Source organism: Callospermophilus lateralis, chromosome 15 (assembly GCF_048772815.1).
Source record: "Callospermophilus lateralis isolate mCalLat2 chromosome 15, mCalLat2.hap1, whole genome shotgun sequence".
In the NCBI taxonomy this organism is placed as follows: Eukaryota; Metazoa; Chordata; class Mammalia; order Rodentia; family Sciuridae; genus Callospermophilus; species Callospermophilus lateralis.
Window position 1 is genome coordinate 23,831,562 of NC_135319.1, and position 19,386 is coordinate 23,850,947.

A 19,386-nucleotide genomic window follows, 5' to 3' on the forward strand; every position below is an offset into this window, starting at 1 on the left:
TATATTATATGCATGTACCAATAAGTAATAATGAATTCCACCATTATGTACAATCATACTACACCAGTAAAATATAAAAAATAAAATAAATACATCCAGGAAAAAAAGAGTTAATTTATCTTAACTAAAGCAATAGTGGAATTGTGATTCTCAATGTCTATCCAAATTACTCATAATCAGGACACAGGACAAATGCTATCCTAACAATTAATTTTAGAAGGAATTTATCACAAGGATATAAAACTTGTGGATAATATAACCAAAAATTTATTTGAAGACAATTCTTATACAAACTAGAGAAGGATATTTAAAAATATTAAAATATGTCTACAGAATATAAACCTAGTCCGGGCATTTTAGACACTAATGCCCCATCTATTCCAACAAAGCATTTAGAGAATCTAAAGAAATAGATAACCAATACTAGGCTTTAACCAGTTTCTCTCAAACATCAAAATGTTTCAGAAAACTTTTAACAACTTCTAGGAAAAGTAAATTCCCAGTTAGATTCTCTGACGTGTGTCAGAAGTGCCAAGAGTCGATCATGTTGAGAAGAAAGTGACATCAAATTTCATATATTGGATGTGAAGACAGTAGAAATGACCTTCCACTGACAAAATTTGGAAGCCCCATGGCTAATGTTAAAATTAGCTGCTTGAGTTTGAAATTAGCTGCTAGTTCAAGGTTATCATTCTGTATTTGAAAGTGATTCCCCTGCTGTTAGTTCTATTCTTCACACCTTATAGGAAAAAAAAAAAAAATGGATGGGATTTGTTCTTAAAAGAATACCCATTTTTTTCCACCAGTATAAGTCCATCCACCAAAAAACTTTATGGGTTCAAAAGTTTCTAAATTTTAATTAAAGTATATTATCCTAAAAATGCAATGGGAATGCATATGGAAAACTCACTTTTATCTAAAATAACACTGCAAAGCTATAGGAAACTTAGGAAAGGAAAGGAGGGGAAAAAAAAATTCCTGCCTTTCCCTAACAATGAGCCTCCTAATCATGCGAAGGGTAAAAAAGACCTTTTCTCTTTTCACAAGGTTTTGATACTACCTCTTCTCTATCAGGGAACATATTTGACTTTCAAATGCTGGCTCTGAAAAGAAATAATTCTATGAAAGTCTAAAGCACTATTTGTCCTCACTTTATCTCATTATAATTTGAAGAGTGGCCCTCAGACTTTTTGTTGTTAGGACCCTTTATACTCCTAAACACCTTGAGGATCTCAAAAGAACTTTTGTTTATATGCTTTGTACCTATTTGTATTACCATATTAGACAGTGAAACTCAGGAAAATGTAAAATATAAAAAATAGTCAAGCATATATTCCAGTAGCCATTCTAGCCTCTGGAAAACTCCACTGTAACTTTATAAGAAAATGAGAGTGAAAAAGTCAGAAAACACTTTGGCATTATTGTGAAAACGGTTTTGACATCATGAGTTCTCCCTAAAGTGTGCTGAGGAGCTCACAGATACCTGCATCATGCTGTGAGAACTACTAGTTGAGAAGAAACACCACTGACAAAGGAAAAGTAAATTGTGAGCACAATAAACATGGACAAAATGGTCTACATGGCAGGTGTGCACAGAGGTTTTCAAGTTATCTGCTGGGAAGGGGAGTCTACCTTGATGTGCACCACAAGGAAACATAGAGGGAGGGCTATAGCAGAGTGACTCGAAATTATTCAACACCTACACCTTTCTACATTGTAGTTCCTTATCTAGGAAAATTACACTTTCATCTAGTTTATACTACCTCCAGAACTAACCAGGAGAAAGTCTGGTGGCAAACAGAACATTTGTCATTCCATCTAGCAATTGCTGATTTCATGAGACATGTGTGTCTCTCACAGCACAGATGGCCTTGAATAACTTGTGTAAGACAATCTGTGGGGTTAATAAAGGCATGTATTGTTAATTATATGTATTTATTTCTATTTCTTGGGTTTTTTTCCTTCATATTGTGTCCTTTGGCCAATTTGATCTATCGTAACAGTCCATGGAAACCACCCTTCTGCTCTGTGTTTCTACAAATTCAACTTTTTAAGAGTCTAAATAAAAGTGAGATCATAGAGTAGTTTTCATTCTATACCTGGATTATTTCACTCAGAATAATGCTCTCAGGGTTCATCCATGTGCTTCAAATGACAGGATTTGCTCTTTTTCAAGGCTGAATAATATTTCAGTGCATGAGGGTATGCATAATAGTTTTAAAATCCATTTATCCACTTAGGTTAACTGCATGCCTTGGCTGCTGTGAATAATGCTATAATGAGTGAGAAATGCTGATATCTTTTCAAACAACATGGTTTAATTAATTTAAGATATATACCCAGAAATAGGGTTGCTGGAGCATACAGTAGTCTAGTTTTAATTTGTTGTGGAATTTCCACAGTGTTTTCCACAATGGTTGTACCAATTTACATTACCACCAAAAGTGTATAAGGGTTTGCTTTTCTCCATATCTTTGCCACTAATTTACCTTTTTTTTTTTTTTTTTTTTTTTGGTAATAGCCATTCTAACAATTTGAAGTGCTCTCCCATGATTTTTATTTGTATCTCCCTGATAGTGACCTTAAGCATTTTCCCACCAATTTGTTGACCATTTGTTTTCTTTTGAGAAATGTCTATTCAAGGTCCTTCATAATATGGTTGTTTTATCATTGAATTGTGTTCTTTATGTATTCTAGATACTAACCCTCCATCAGATATAGGGTTTATAAATACTTTCTCCCATGAGTAGGTTGTCCCTTCATTCAATTAAATGTTTCCTTTGCTCTATAGTAGCTTTTTTTTGTTTGATTCAATCTCATTTGCCTATTTTTCCTTTTGTTGCCTATGTTTTAGTATCTTCTTCAAAAAAATTATTGCCCAAACCAATGTCAAGAATTTTTTACTTCAGAGTTTTCTTCTTGAAGTTTTACAGTTTTAGGTCTCACATTTAAGCCTTTAATCTTTTTTTTGTTGTTGGTTTTTGCATATGGTATGATAAAAGGGTCCATTTTCATTCTTTGACATGTGGATTTCCAGTTTTCCCAGTATTACTTTTTTTTTTTTTTTTGGAGGGGGTACCAGGGATTGAACTCAGGGGCACTCAACCACTGAGCCACACGCCCAGCCTTATTTTGTATTTTATTTAGAGACAGAGTCTCACCCAGTTGCTTAGCACCTCACTGTTGATGAGGCTGGGTTGGAACTTTTCATCCTCCTGTCTCAGCCTTCCGAGTTGCTGGGATTATAGGCATATGCCACTGCACCCGGCTCCCAGCGTTACTTTTTGAAGAGAATATTATTTTCCCATTTTGTGTTTTGGCATCTTTGTTAAACAACCAATAACATAAGTCTGTGGATTTATTTGGGGGTTTTCCATTGCTTTCAATATCTTATCATTTAATATACCTCTTTCTTGTATGTATTAGTGCAAAATCACATATATAATGTAAAAGGAATGAATCTATAATGCAGTATGTTTAAAAATTGTATTAATTGGGTGTGCTCTCAAAAATGATTTGCAGACTCTGAGACATTCTATTTTATTTAAAAAAATTTTTTTTCCAGATAAATTAAGAAGACTGACAATACCAAATACAGGTGAGAATCTGAAACATACCTCTCTCATACTTTGGTGGTAGGATAAATTGGTTTAACCACTTTGGAATATTATATGGGACAATATATAAACCTAAAATATGAACCTCCTTTAAAATCCAGAAACTTGTTATAAGATATGTACGTACTCAAGAGAATGAAGACAGAAATATACCAAAAGCCACATTCAAGAGTGTTTCCAGCAGTGTTATAAAAATCTGCCAAGCTGGAAATGCCCCAGACTAGAAGTAATCCAAATGCCCATTGTCAATAAAATGGATAAATGAATTGTATCCTATTTATACAATGCTATACAAAGTAGTAGAAAGGCATGACTTACTGATGCACACAGCAAATAACTCTTCTAGACATAATATTGAGCAAAATAAACCAAACACAGAAGAATATATATGGAATAATTTCATTAATCTATGTTGAGAAATAGACAATGATAGTAACACTTAAAACACTGGCTACCATAGACAGAGGAGATTAACTGGGAGCAGCCCCAGGAGGGCCTTCCAAAGAACTAGAAACGACTTATATTTTGATTTGGATATTCTTTGCATGAGTATACAAATATTTAGGCATTCATTGACCTGTTGCACTTAAGATTTATGTACTTTATTATATGTATGATCTATTGCAATAATAAAATTATTTCAAATATTATAACCAAATAAGAATCATCCAACTTAATTCTTTCCAGTCAAAATTACAAAGGACCAGTGGAAATTGTTATGTACACACACAACTGCAATGGCAGTATGCTTAAGACTAAACCACAGCTTTCATTTTTAAAAGCCACAAACCAGTCTTACCTCCCTCTGTGATCTTTTTTTGACACCAACCATTTTCCACTGTCTAAGAATTAATCCAATTAGTTCTGCATCCACAACAAGTGAACCTGAATAAGTAGGTTGAGGTTGTGTTGCCTTTCATTCTAATGTGTTCCTATTACACTGAGGTCATGAAGTAGATGGTGACAGCAAAGACAGCCAAGAAGAATTTGGAGAGACATGAAAGGTTATAATATTAACAGCAACATTATAAAGTATGTATATCATGAGCATAATTATAGAAAAGTTGCACACAAATAAAACATTTCATGAGTAAAATCCTTAAATAGGTATCAGTGTATATCTCTAGATGTCTTCAGAAGGTGACAGCGCAACAATTATATTTCCCATTTTTAGCATTTTTCGAGATCAATGTCTTAATTAATTTACAATCATTAAAATGAAATCATTTAGAAAAACTTTCATTTTGTTTTAAAAAGTTATTTGAAACCCATATAAACAAATCATGTATCTTCAATTGTCGCAACTACAATGCCTTTAATTTTCAGTGATTATGAACATTCTTTACTTCAGCTCTCCTCACATCATGGACTTTTTTCCTAGTATAACAAGAGCTTCAGCTACAATGTTACTCCAGCATCACTCCTTCCCTGATTCTGTCTTAAGCACAGACCTTCAGCTGCAGATCAACTCTAAATCTGTCCCTATGGGCCTGTGAGGCTCTGTGGTCTGTTTTGGCTCTTTCACGGATATGCTATTCCAGCTACAGGGTCACTCACTCTAGACTCCATTGTCTTTCCCTGGGTCCCTTTAAACACCATCTTTATTTTGCTGAAGTCAGCTTCAACTATCTCTGGACAGACTATATTAACAGGTGTTGTTGACAGTAGGACAAAATGGGCTAGGTGAGACCAAGATATGGAACATAGGCAGGACATTGCTCCAAAAGAGTGAGGTGTAACATGAGCTCTTTAGAACTTGCAACAAAGCCAGTTTCAAAGGAATAATATATTGATGCTGTGATTTACAGAGAGCAAACATAAAATGTTTGAAAAAGATAAATAAAACATGTTATTTAGACAAAATAATCAGAAAAATACAATGTTAAACATGAAGCATTGAAAAATTCTAGATATACACAAGTATTGCCACATAATTGTTACTCCTCAAATCTGCTTTAAACACTTCTGTTTGCATTTGTATGAATTAAGAACCTTCTTAAATGTGGATAAAGGCTGCCAGACACCCTAAGAAGAAAACAGAGTACAGTAACTGGTTCAGAAAGTGGAAGGGGAAGCCAGACCCAGTGGCACATGCCTGTAATCCCAGCGACTAGGGAGGCTGAGGCAGGGGGAAGGAGGATTGTGAGTTCAAACCCAGCCTCAATGATTTAGTGAGGCCCTAAGCAACTTAGAGAGACACTCTCTCTAGTAAAATATAAAAAAGGGCTGGGATGTGGCTCAGTTGTTAAGCACCCCTGGGTTCAATCCATGGTGCCAAAAAAACAAAACAAAACAGAAAAGAAAAAGAAAGTGGGAGTGGACTCTCCAAAGAGTCCCTATATAGTCCAAAGAAGACAGTTGATATTCTAGCCTATACAGAGGTAGAAACTTCCTCTAAAAATAAAAATCATTTTCACTTTATTTTTTCATTCATAATGTACAAAGACTTTTGAAGTCAAATCTCAGGTTACTTGGAATGTTTTCCTTGTCTAACAGTAGCATGAAATAGTATAGCATAATCAGATTGTTGAGAATCAGATTGTTGAGAAATCTGTGCAGAAAAGAACTATTTAAAGAAATCAACCAAGCATTTTGAGATGCTAGAGCAATCTGCCAAGGCCTATGAAGAAAAATACTAATGAGAGGAAGGAGATATCTCTTTTCTGAAAAACTTCATTTTTAATAATTAAAGAGCAAATCTCATCTAATTATATTAGACAGCTTCAAATTGAAATAAAAACTGTTTAGTACTAGAGAGTCCAATTAACTAGGTGTTAAAAATATGAGTGTCAAGAGCAAAGACTCTGAGTGAATTGTCATTAGGGAGACAATGTCCTTAATCTAGCTTTAAAAAATGAAAAGTAAGTTTGGGAGCAGACTCCAGTTTTCATGCATTGGTTTTACTTCTTATCCAATACAAAAATATATCATTATATATACATACACAGTTATAACACACACATACACACACAACACACACACACACACACACACACACACACACACACACTCTCACTGCTTTGAAAACTCTTGCATTGAGGGGAGTGCTCACAGCTAACCCTCAGTTCCACAGGTAAGTAACAGGCCTGGGCTCCCTCTAATGGGTGTGCTTCCCCCATACCTTAGATAGAGGCGGAAAATCAGGACTCTCTCTTTCAGAGATAACCAATAGATAAACTCCATGCTTTCCTTTAAGCATTCACCTTGGTAAAATCATATTGGTTAACAAATTATGATCAACATTGTTTTCAGCAAAACCGGGGTCGATGATATTCACTCCACCTCCTCCTGCCTTTTCCAAGCTAACAAACTGATGTACTCTCCAATTCTAGGACAGACAAGATGTACAGGGTTAGGGTTCTTTCTGTGTATCAATAAACCTGATATTTACTTTGCCCCTCAGCAGCATTTCCTCATGCCCATTCTAGATTTCCTCTCACACTTTTTCACCAATTCTGGAAAAGCAGGTTTCTATATCAAGTAGACAAATCTAGGTTTCTGAGACCCAGGAAACCTACCTTCTTAATTCCACCAATAACTTGTAGATGCCTTCTGACTTTGTTCATTACAGGACAGTTTTCCTTATGAAAAGGGCTCATTCCCAGATGCACCAATCCTTGGTGTACAACACACATTACAAATATAGAACTCTAAGAAGGCTCAATATTAATTATGTGGTGATAAAATCAGCTTTGCCACAGAAACAATTTATAAGATTCAAAGCAACTACAAAATGGGAAAATATAAAATTGCTTCATCACACTGCTTTAGATTTTTAAGCCCCTGAGAGTTGAGAAAGTATCTTCAGGGAAATTATGAGGAAAAGTTAGCCTACAAACTTTAGAGAGACTCATTGCTCCAAGTCCAAGCTCAGGGAAAGACACCATAATGAATCAATATATTAAATCCCCTAGCTAGTGAGGTGCCTTCCTCTGGGCCAAAGAGGACTTACCTATATGGAATTCATTATTGACTTGAATTGGAGAGTTTAGCCAAAATATTAATAAATCAAATATCTTAAGTAATTGCAAGAATCAGGAAAAAAAACTACACATGTGGAAATGAGAGCGCCTATAGATAAAACATGCAAATAATTTTTGAAAATTAACCTTTAATTTTTTAAACATTTGATAGCAACTGTATTTCTTTTTAAAAAGGGATCTATAAGAAGACATTTGTGCAAATGCTAGATGACAATTAATAGCCACTGTTATATTTATCTGTTCCTGTGTCATGTTTAATGAGAATGGATGTGACACCAAAAAGTGTTCTGTAAGCAGACATACTTGAAAATGGTATGGGAGAGTACCTCTTTATTTATTCTGCACATCATTTCCCTTCAAATTAGAGCTATGCCAGCTTTGTCAAGGTTAATTCCAATGCAGGATTCACAATCTTCTAGTAAAGCTCTATTAAAGCTTAAAGCTTAAAAGCTTAATAGGTCTGTCACTTATTCTTTAAAAATTAAAAACAAAGGGTTTAAACTTTCTAAAGCTGTTTTCATACATACTTTTTCTTTTTTCCCCCCATTGTCCCCTGTAAATTATACGCCAAAAGAAACAACAACAACAAAAAAAAAATGAGGGAAATCATGATTTGAATTTTCTGGAAATGTGAATTTAACAAGTCAATTAAGCTATCAAGTTGTCCCTTACATAGTTTGTATCCAAAAACTAGTATCTTGATTTCTTCCTGCTCAAGGATATAAGAAACACTCCACATATGTCTGCATAGCCTACCTCCTTAAAAGAAGATCAAGAAGATCAGATGGCATTGGAGAAGATAATGCTAAGTGAAGTCAGCCAATCCCAAAAAAACAAATGCCTAATGTTTTCTCTGATATAAGGGGGGTGACTCATAGTGGGGCAGGGAGGGAGAGCATGGGAGGATTAGATAATTCTAGATAGGGAAGAGGGGTGGGAGAGAAAGGGAGGGGGAAGGTGATTAGCAAGGATGGTGGAATGTGATGGTCATCATTATACAAAGCACATGAATAAAGACTTGAATTGCGTGTCAACATACCTTATATACAAACAGAGATATGAAAAATTGTGGTATGTATGTGTGTTAAGAATTATAATGCAAAAAATGTACATGTATAATGGCATAAATTGATGTGAACATACTTTATATACAGAGATACAAAAAATTGTGCTCTATATGTGTAATAAGGATTGTAATGCATTCCACTGTTGTCGTGTATTTAAAAAAAGTAATAAAATCAATAAAAAAGAAAGAAAGAAGATTAGAGAACCCAACATAATCAATAATAGTTCCTACTCACAGATCACAACCTGAACTTGAGTTGCTCGTGGGAGGGAGGTAGAAAGAGAGTCAGGAGCACAATGTGTGAAAGTCTGAAGAAGACCCTGATCCTGAGCTGTTAGTCATTTACCATTCATTTTAGAAATAATGACACCTTACTTACATCCAGCAGTTGGATTTCCAAATAACTGAAAGCTCCCCCTTAGCTTATGGAATCTAAGATATTATCATTAATTCAATGCCATTTAAAATGATAGTTTTTAAGCTACTGCTGAGCATTTGTTTGTGAGAACATATTCCATGGGTGGTAAGGATGTGAGTGGAAGGAAAGTACGCTGAGTTTGGGGAGAAGGGTACTGCTACAAAACAAATGTGGTGAACAGGAAACTGAGGTTCATCAAGGATGAAGTCACTCTGCTGCAGACACCTCCAGGAAGAGCAAATGCTAATTTGAGAGGGACAGTAGGATGTGGGAGCTGATACTGGTACTCAACATTTATGAGACAGTGAAGGGTGAAGTTTAAGGATATCAGTTCTGCAGCTGCTGGTTCTATGCCTACTAGCTCTGTAATTTTATTCAACTCTTTGGCCTCAGTATCCTCATCTATAAACTTGAAATGCTAGTATTTATTTTATAGTTCTTTGTTGAGGATTAAATAATACACCTCAAGTGTTTTGAACACTGCTTGTCACATAATAAACGTTTACTAAGGTTGTCTATTATATTATTTATTTATAATTATGATCCTTCATGGTAAGGTTCTGCATTTTTATTACTGAACCTGTTTGAAGACACTTCTCTAAAATTATACACTTATAATTGATAAAAACAGGGCTTAAATCCATTCTTCCCATCAGTAAGTCATACAAATACTTAAAATTCTTGAAATACATTTCCTACTTCTATCTTATGTCCTAGAACCTGATTTTCCAAGCAGCATGGACATCAGCTGAGAATTTGTTAAAAATGCAAATTTTCTGGTCCCACCCCACATCTGTCATTCAAAGTTGATAGTATAAGGACAGCTGGGTGCAGTTATTTTCTCTTTCCATAGAGGATATAACAACTTTCAACAAGAGCCTTAAAGAATATCCTACAGGGTTTGTGAAACACTAGAACATATGTTGAGTCAAGACTGTGAAGAATTTTACCCTGGAGGTTTTGAACAAAAGACAGTTGATATTCTAGGACAGCTGAATTTCAGACTTTCCTGGGAGCTGGGAGCTGAATCATTATACTACCAATTTTCTGGGTGATGTTGGGCAACTCTCATATTTGTAGGTTTATTTTTTTCCCATCGGCAAAATGAATAACGCCTCACATCCCTCACCACTTTATATTCCACTGAATGAACTCTAACTGCCTCCTGAACTAGACTTTTACAAATAGGATATAAAATAAAATAAAAAATATCAAAAATGGAGTGACTTGTTGGGTTGAGTTATAAGAAAATAAAATTCTTAGGTTTTTTAAAATTGGATCAGAGAATGAAAAACTTGCAAGGGGTTTAGAAATCTCATTTCTAAGTGATATAGAATGAACTCTATATAATATTAAGCTAGTAATATAAGTAAGTCACCTTCTTGAAGAGAAAAAGGAAAATATCACAAACTCCTCCTCACTTCAGTTTACTAGAGTGAGAGCTTCCACCAGAAAACAAACTGTGAGTGTGGGGGTGTGGGGACACTCCAACTGGAGGTTCACACACCGAAGCTTTAATCTAAGAAGTTTTCTACGAGATATGAGCTTGCTTTGGCTTCTTCGAGACTCAGTTAGTCCAGCTATAAAATAGAAAGGAAGACTAAACTGCACCATGTCTTAGAAAATCAGTTAATCCTGTTGATTTATCAGACCACAGCAGTGAAGATGCCTCCTCTGACAACAGCAGTTGTGACAGACACTATCAGATGACAACAATTCAAAGCAAATGAGGAGAAACTTCAGAAAATGAAATCATCCCTGTGGTCCAGGTATTTTTGGTATCAAATGATAGTATGTAATTTCCAAAACAAAGTCATAGGTTTTTTTCCTCCCTAGGGGTAACCACTCACTTTTCCAATACACATATGTAAATAGCATTTTTTAAACTTGTGTTGGAGATTATATATATATATATATATATATATATATATATATACACACACACACACACACACACACACACACACACATACATATTAGAAATATTGGTTTTAAAGAATAAGGGGGAAGAACCAACTGCACTTGGAACTTATTCCCTAATGATGGACATAAAGAAGATGGAGTCTTTTCACAGCATGAAAATCTAGCAAGATTTTACTTTTTTAAGAAAGCAACTATGGAAGAAGGAAGAACCAACATAGTAGCTCTATGATTAGCCGAAGGCCTTTGGTCCCCTTGATCCCTTGCATGCAGCTCCTGCTGAGGCCTTCTCATGGGCCATTATTTGGACTTTGGTTATAAATTACTTTCCAGAAACCAAGGCTTCCTAGAGAAGCTCTACAATTTAGCCTAAAAGGCTAAATCCTAGGACTGGTAATTTTGAAATTTAAAAATGCCTCAAATTTCCATAATGGTTGGAGAATGAACTGAAAGTTAACTAGTCACCAACAAACCTCAAAGTCCCTAAACTTTAATATTCTATTTAGTTAAAAATGCAGTGTGAAACATGATGGCAGATAGTTGCAATGCCCCATTCAACTCATGAAAGGGAAATCAAAAGCCTGAAATCAGATTTCAGGTTCCATATTCCGTCACTACTGGCATACTCAGTTTGCTCCTCTGTAGGTCACTCTGCATAATTTCCCCTCAAAGGCAGAGGATTCTCTTGGTATAATCTCTCATACGAGGAAGCATGAAGGACATCAAGAAATGAAAAACTAACATGTGAGTGTGGCTAAGAGAATGAGAAAATACGAAAAGATGGACAGAGAACTGGAGAGGTCAGCAGTAGCTAGAGAAGACAGAGTTTGTTAGTCAGCTTTGTGCTGCTTTGACAAAAATACCTGAGAAGAAAAACTAAAGGGAGAAAAAGTCAATTTGGAGCTCACAGTTTTAGAGGTCTTCATCCATAAGGAGCCTACTTCATTGTTCTGGGCCCAAAGTGAGGCAGCCCATCATGGAGGAAGGATGCTACAGAGGAAAGTTGTTCACCTTGTGGGAAGGTCAGGAAGCAGAGAAAGAGAGAGGGTGAGGGAGGGGAAAGAGGCCCTAGGGAAGATGCAGCCTTCCAGGACATACCCCTGCTTCCTCCAGCCATGTCTCATCTACCTCTCATCCAGTTCATTCAAACTAGGATGGATTTAATAGGTTAACCCTCCCACAATGCAATAATTTTAACTCTCAACATTCCTGCATTAGGAACTTTTGTGGGACAGGAGTTTTGGGGGACATCTCCTATCCAAACCATAAGACAGGGCCTTGAGGACAAGTACACCTAGGTAGACTTTCTTCTAGAAGTGAAAGAAGTCATGGAAGGTTCTATGCCAGAGGAACAGTATGAGCTAATCTGCCTTATGCTGGAATGATGGTCTAATAGACAAAGGAAAGATTTTTTTTGAGGATCCATAGGACCAAATGAGTAGCCTAAATTTCAAAAAGTTCCTGCTTGTTTCTGATTTGTTGATGAAGAAAGTAATACAAACAGGGGTCCACCATCATCATTGTCATCTTCACCATCATCATTGTCATTGAGGCCAACAGAGAACCCAGTGGGCCCACAGCTACTTTGTAAAGCTCCTCTGAGTATAGATGCCACTTCTAGCAGTAGCACCAGAGAATATGTTCAGAGAAAAGCAATGCAAATTAACTCTGGCAGTTACTTGGCTCTTGGATATAAGCCAGTAGTGACTGTCACTGAACTACACCCCCAGTCATTTTTATTTTGAGACGGGGTCTTACTCAGTTGTCCAGGCTGACCTCCAATCTGCCATCCACCTACCTCATTCTCCTGAGTTCTTGGGATCATAGGCATACACCATCATGCCTGGTCATTTTGGCTCATTTCTCAGAATTCATTTGAAAAACAACAGCCTTTTTCAGTAGCTAGAGATGATGGATAATGTTGGTAAATGGTAAAATCATCTCTGGACCTATAGCAATCATGCCATGCTTAGTAGTACTGCCCATTGTTTTTATTTGATTTGATTTGATTTTAATGTTGTTGTTGTTATTTTGTTTCCTTTTTGTGATGCTTGCACAGGAACACCTTTGTTTACATCAGGGAATGTGAAATACAAGCACAAAAGTGAAATGAATAAACAGGATTAAAGAGCCAGAATCACAGTTTAATGTGACAACTAATCACTGCAAAGAAGGATCTAAACCACATGAGTGTAGCTACAAAATGAGTAAACACATTGGATTTAAAATAAAACTCAACTTTGACAATAAGGAAAAATCCTGGCATATCAGCAGTGAATTTATATGCCTGGTGTGTTCCTTTTCTCACCCTCTAAACATATGTGCTTATTTAGGAAAATGAGGAGGAAGGGTTGGGAAGATGAGCAATGCTACAGGATCATTCCTCTTTCAGCCTGTTGCTGTCTCTGACATTCCTGAATTAGGGAGGGACAATAGATTTCTCTACTGGGAAGAATTTTAATGGTGTACATTATCATTTGCAAGAGTTTTTATTTTGTGATAGTGCCACAATTGCTTACTGTTTAACTCCATCACAAACTATAAAGTATATGATATCTATAGTAGAAAAATTCAAATGAACATTCTATTTAACACACAGAAAAATATCCACCTCTCCTAGATTGCTATAGAGAAGATTAAAATATTGTGTATATTTTTATAATATTAAGGTAGGTATGTGTTTCTAGATGTGAAGTCATAAAATGAAAGTACACTGACTTGACTGTGCAAAGTCTGTCTTTCTTTCTTTTTTCTTTTTTTCTTTTTAATTTTTTTGTGTGTGGTACTGGAGATATAGGCCAGGGACTCACACATACTAAGAAACTCTCTACCACTAAGCTAAATCCCCAGCCCTTAACATTATGATATAAAAGAGTAATAAGCAAAAATCAGAAAATATTTAAATGAACAACAGGATTGAACATTGACAATTTGGAAGAAAACACAGGGACACAGGGAACACGTGGGTATGTGGAATCATTTTCTTTGGGAGGAGCAAGAAGAAAGCAGGCTGGAAAAGCTGGCTGGTCTCAGTCATAAAAGGGCCAGGAATGTCCAGGGGGTGCCATAAATAATTCAATAGGAACTGGGAGCCAGCCGCTGAACGGTTGTAGAAAAGAACCAGTTAGTCACAGCCACCATTTAGATTAAAGCAGGCAGTGATGGTCCTTCTGGTACCTCTGGACCCCTAGCCCAGTCTGAGGTTCACAAACAATGTAAACTTGATATTTTACAGAGTGGCCAGAAAAAAGTGATATCAAAGTCAGAACTCAATTCTTTTTTATTCAACCAGGTAAACTCTACTTGCTCTTAGCTGGCCAACAAAATATGTGCACTCACTCTGGAGAGCCAACTTGTATTAAAGTTTGAATAGTCAGAACAGATCACACAAACTAAGACAGCTTTGACAATAACATCCCCTCCCCCACAAAAGAAAATATTTCCAGAGTAAATTAAAACACACACACACACACACACACACAACACAGGAAGACATCTCCATCTCCTAAAATGGTACCACCTACTCATAAAGCAGTTCTTGTTAGAATGGTTCAATCTCCTTCAGAAAAAAAAAATGTATAGAAGCTAAAATCAACATCAAGCCATTTCATCAACTATAATTGGGATCTCTAATAGGACAGCATCAGAAAAAAAAAATCTATAACTCTTGCACTTCAAGTTAAAGCTTAAAATGAAATATTCATTCTGTTTCTGTGTTTCTTACCAAATCCACACTTATGCATGCATGCATACACAAACACACACACACACACACACACACACAGCAACTGAACAATTTAATTTCCTTCTAAACTTCAAAAGAAATTTATATTTCCACCTTTCCTAAATGTTTCAACCAATCATAGTGAGGAAAGGGGAAAAAAAGTCGCCCTGCAAACACAGTAATATTTTAATACATTACTTGATTAAAATTAGAAAGCAACTATCCCTTTAGTAGAGATATAGCAAAAAGAATTCATGTGGATACAAAAAAAATGCATAAAGGGTGAAACAGAAGCTAATTAATTAACCACAAAGATACCCAAGTAAGGAATATTAAATTCAATAGATACCTGTTAAAATGTATCGCTGAAACAAAATATGACTCTGACTCAGTAGTTTTGTTTTAACTATTTCTTCACAAAAAGAAAGTATAGAGCAAACAATAAGCATTCTCAAAAATGAAATCTTAGGAGTACACTTCCCTTTGGTTCACAGTTCACATAATCTGTGCCTCACTATTTTATTATGCTTCTGTTTTTAGATGAAAAAAATACAAAAATAATTACATTTAAGGCATCATAATTTTCAATATTCTTTTCAACCATAAAAATGATTTTCTTTAAAACAAACTTGGACTTGAATAAACTCATTTCAGTGAATATCAGTGTATTCCTAAGAAATGAAAATCTGGCTTCTTAATTACTATTACCACCCTATATTAAGTTGTCATAATATATAATCAAAGAAGAGAAAAGGTTTAATATTTGAGAACTGTAACATAAAATGAATCTAATTTGAGAAATTAAACTCAGGAACAAAAATTAAATAGATGCTTCTTAGAGTTTTTCCATTTTAGTCATCTGACCTTTCATATGGAAATTCACATAAGAGATGTCTTGGCCTTCCAATGTGGTCTGTTTAGAAGAAGGCACATAATGCATTAACTTATCAATAGTTAAAATGAACTCAGTATTATCTTCTGTTCCAGCAAATTCTCTCTCCTTTCTCTGAGCTACACATCTCTAAGAGAATGCTGAATGAGTGAGTACATAGGATGATCCTCAGAAGTTCCAACCTAACCACATATTCTGAAAACTGGCACTGGAAATATAATGAAGCCCATCCAAGGTCTTCTATTCTACAAACTAGCAGGTTATTAAGAATGAAATAATGAGAAAAGTCTCCATGATGCTGCATTTCAAAAACTACAAAAAAAATGTTCTTCAAAAGAGAAAAGAAAGTCTCCTACCTTTTTAAAAATTCCATGTACTCGGTATGCTTGATGAGTCCTGTCCTCATCATTATTGTTTGAAAACATTGTCGATCAATGGCCCAAAGTTTCACATTTACAAGAGCTAGAGAAAGCAGAAAAAGAAAACAAACAGGGAAAAATTAATTAGAGAATTTCAACTGTGAACAATATCCTGCAAAACAGATGAGTTATTCATGAGCAGTATGAAAATAATTAACCTTTCACATTCACTTGAAGCTAATATCATAACACTGCTCTATTCCATTAGAGTCAGGTATGCCTACAAGCACAATGTATTTCATAATTTTCCATACTAGCATTATTGTCCACTAGGAAGTTTCCTTTTGCTTATGGTAGGAGAGTAGTTAAGCACACCCTGAAAGTACTTACTGATTCAAAGACTTTCTATGAAGAAAAAAGCATGCAGATAAAAAGAGGTTCGCAAGTGATCATACTCCCTGATAATTCCTCCAAATGATATTAATGACTCATATGACCATATTTTAATTACAAAAATTAGAAGTAAAAATTCAATTTACAGGTTTAAAGGGGAATTCAATATAATAGAAATAATAATTGCATGATAACTTCTATAGAAAGCTTGTTAAACAAATTGTAGCCTGTGCCCAAAGTGGCCACATAGAAGTTTTTATTAGATATTTTTGTTGAATTTTAATTTCTACTCCTACACACTGTCATCTTTGACAACGCATAATTAAATGTTGAAGCTGCAATGTATGTATGTATGGAAAGATCACAATGAAACCCACTAATTTGTACTATTAATATGTGTTTATAATTCAAATAATAATAAATAAGAAGCCATTCTGCCAAGAAATAATTGTGGAAGCCAGATATCCCAGAACTGCTAAACAGATAAGCATAAGAAAAAAATGACACATGCTATAATATATATGGAACAATACACCAAGATAACCTTAGGTTTTAAAAGATAAACACACTGAAAATCTTGATAATTGAATCTGCAGATATATGACAGGCTTATTTTATCATCCTCTCCAATTGTATATATGTTTTCAAATTTTCATAATAGAAAATAAGTCAAGTTAGCTTTGAAATTAAGAAAACCAATTTATATACCTCATACCCAGAGGGTATGGAGTAGAGAAAAGGCATGTGAGGGTTTGAGCAAGACTGCTGAGGGGGCCAGGATATGGTTTAATGAGAAACACAGAAAGGTAGAGAAATACAATTCTCTCTTTGCCATGGTTCTCAGACCAAGCGTAGTACATGAGTGAATCGAGACTGGGGATTGAGGGGGAAAGAAAATGTTTTCAGAGAATGAGGTCCCACATATGCCTCAAGGGGAAAAGACAGTGGAAATAAAGGAACCAGGGACAAGGAGGTAAAGGAAATGTTATTCTACAGAGTAAACCCTATTCTTGAATTTTACCTCATTTTTCCTTGTAAAACTGAGGATAAGAAATTAAAATATGACTTCTCCTTTGTCTAGCTCCTCGGAGGTGAAAAAAAAAAAAAAAAAAACATGCTCAGTTAAGTAGAAAAAGATCAAAAGCAAAAAGAACTGATGTGCTGGTGGCTCCTCCTTTCCAAACAGCCTTAAGAATGACACATAATCTAAAACCAAGCTATCACGGGTTTTCTCCAATCATATTCTAGTTCTTCTGATGACTCCAGGCTCTCTTCCAAAACACCTGTGTACTTGAGACATACGGTGAGACCAGATGACACAAACATGAAAAACATGGAAAATGTTTCTCAAGCAGAGCAGGAAGGGAGACTTTGAAACGTGATGGAGGCCAACCCTGAAGAGAAGTGGTTGAAGAGGAAAGTACATAAACAGGAGCACAGCTGGGAATGAGCCCAGGAGACCCTTCCCATAGAACACTCTGAAATGGCGGAGACTTCTGTAGGGTTGCTACTGCCTGAGAGTCAGTTGATGCAGGGCCCTAGAACCTAGGCTCATGGAGCCAGGATTAATTTGAGGAACAACAGCAAGTTAGTAGAGATCTTTAAAAAAGAAAATAAAGCAAAGTAAAAAAACAAAATTTAGAAGAATATACTCTGGGCTGGGGATGTGGCTCACGCAGGAGCGCACTCGCCTGGCATGCGGGCGGCCCGGTTGGACCCTCAGCACCACATACAAAGATGTTGTGTCCGCGGATAACTAAAAAATAAATATTAAAATTCTCTCTCTCTCTCTCTCCCACTCTCTCTAAAATACATAAATAAATAAATAAAAGAATATACTCTGAGTACATCAATACTTTACATGTTTATAAATAAACAGAAATTTCCCTGTATTCATCATCATCCCTAATGATTTCTAGGTATTTTGTAATATAGATAGGCCTCCCACTAAGCACAAATAAGGATGCACTCACCAATTTTGTTATTTAAAAAAAACAAAACAGTGGCAATAAAAATAATTGAAAATACTATGTGGTGAGTCGTAAAAATATATAATAGTCGCAACTATTTATATATAATAAATAACATGTTATGCATTATATAATCGTATCATATATCATTTTTATATACTATGTATTTACATACATAATATATGTTTAGATATTATATATTCATATATGTCTTATTTTTTATAGACATTTTTAAATGCACCTTAAAGAAATGAGTAGAAGTGGAATGTCTATGTGAAATACAGCATGCATACATTTTTAAGGCTTTGTCCAGCAGAGAAACTTAACACATTCACACTCCTAGCAGTAATACATGAAATTGTTATTATAGACTCTAAGAGATATGACCATGGTGATAGCTGAGAAAAAAACCAATATAGGAAAGGCATACATTGGATTAAAAGACACCAGAGTCAAACAGACTACAGACCAACAGTGGTGCCATCAAACAAAAAGGTAAATAGAAACTGTAGGGCAGAGTAGTAATATATTGAAAGTTCTATCTAAAGAAAATTGTTCTGTTAAATATCTTGTGTGCAGTTTTCCAACAAGGAGCAATAAGCCAATGTCACGGTCAAGTCAAGAAAGGAGGTTTGAAATGAATATGGCAGCAATAAGAATAAGAGCGAAGGTTTGGCTGGTGTGTGTGTGTGTGTGTGTTCTTAGCAAATGTTACCAATATTGTTATTTATCTCTAATATCTATTTCTTCAGATACATTTGCATATTCTCTCATAGAAAAGCTTCTTTCCTGTTTCTTACAATCTCTTCTACTACTAGAAATTAGCTTTTCCTTTGAGAAGCATTAGGTATATTTCCTTATTAATGGTTTACATGAATAAATTTCACCTGCAAAAAAATTCACAAATGAACGTAATTTTAGGTGACCTCTAACTTTATGTTAAAATCTCTAAATTGAATTGATCAGATTTTATTATCCATATGCTTAAAAATGACTTATATAAATGATTTCACATAATCCAATCACTGCAATTTCTCTTTGATT

At 35.3% G+C, this 19,386-nt stretch overlaps 1 protein-coding gene across 2 annotated transcripts in view; it reads right to left on the reverse strand.

Annotated features, from left to right (window-relative positions):
- Nucleotides 1–19,386, reverse strand: part of Prkg1 (protein kinase cGMP-dependent 1) — a 1,145,359-nt gene that overhangs the window by 383,994 nt on the left and 741,979 nt on the right. For both annotated transcript variants that reach the window (XM_076834291.1, XM_076834290.1), the window contains exon 4: nucleotides 15,977–16,082. In XM_076834291.1, coding sequence (XP_076690406.1) covers nucleotides 15,977–16,082 — 106 coding nt within the window. The remainder of the gene's footprint in view (nucleotides 1–15,976; nucleotides 16,083–19,386) is intronic.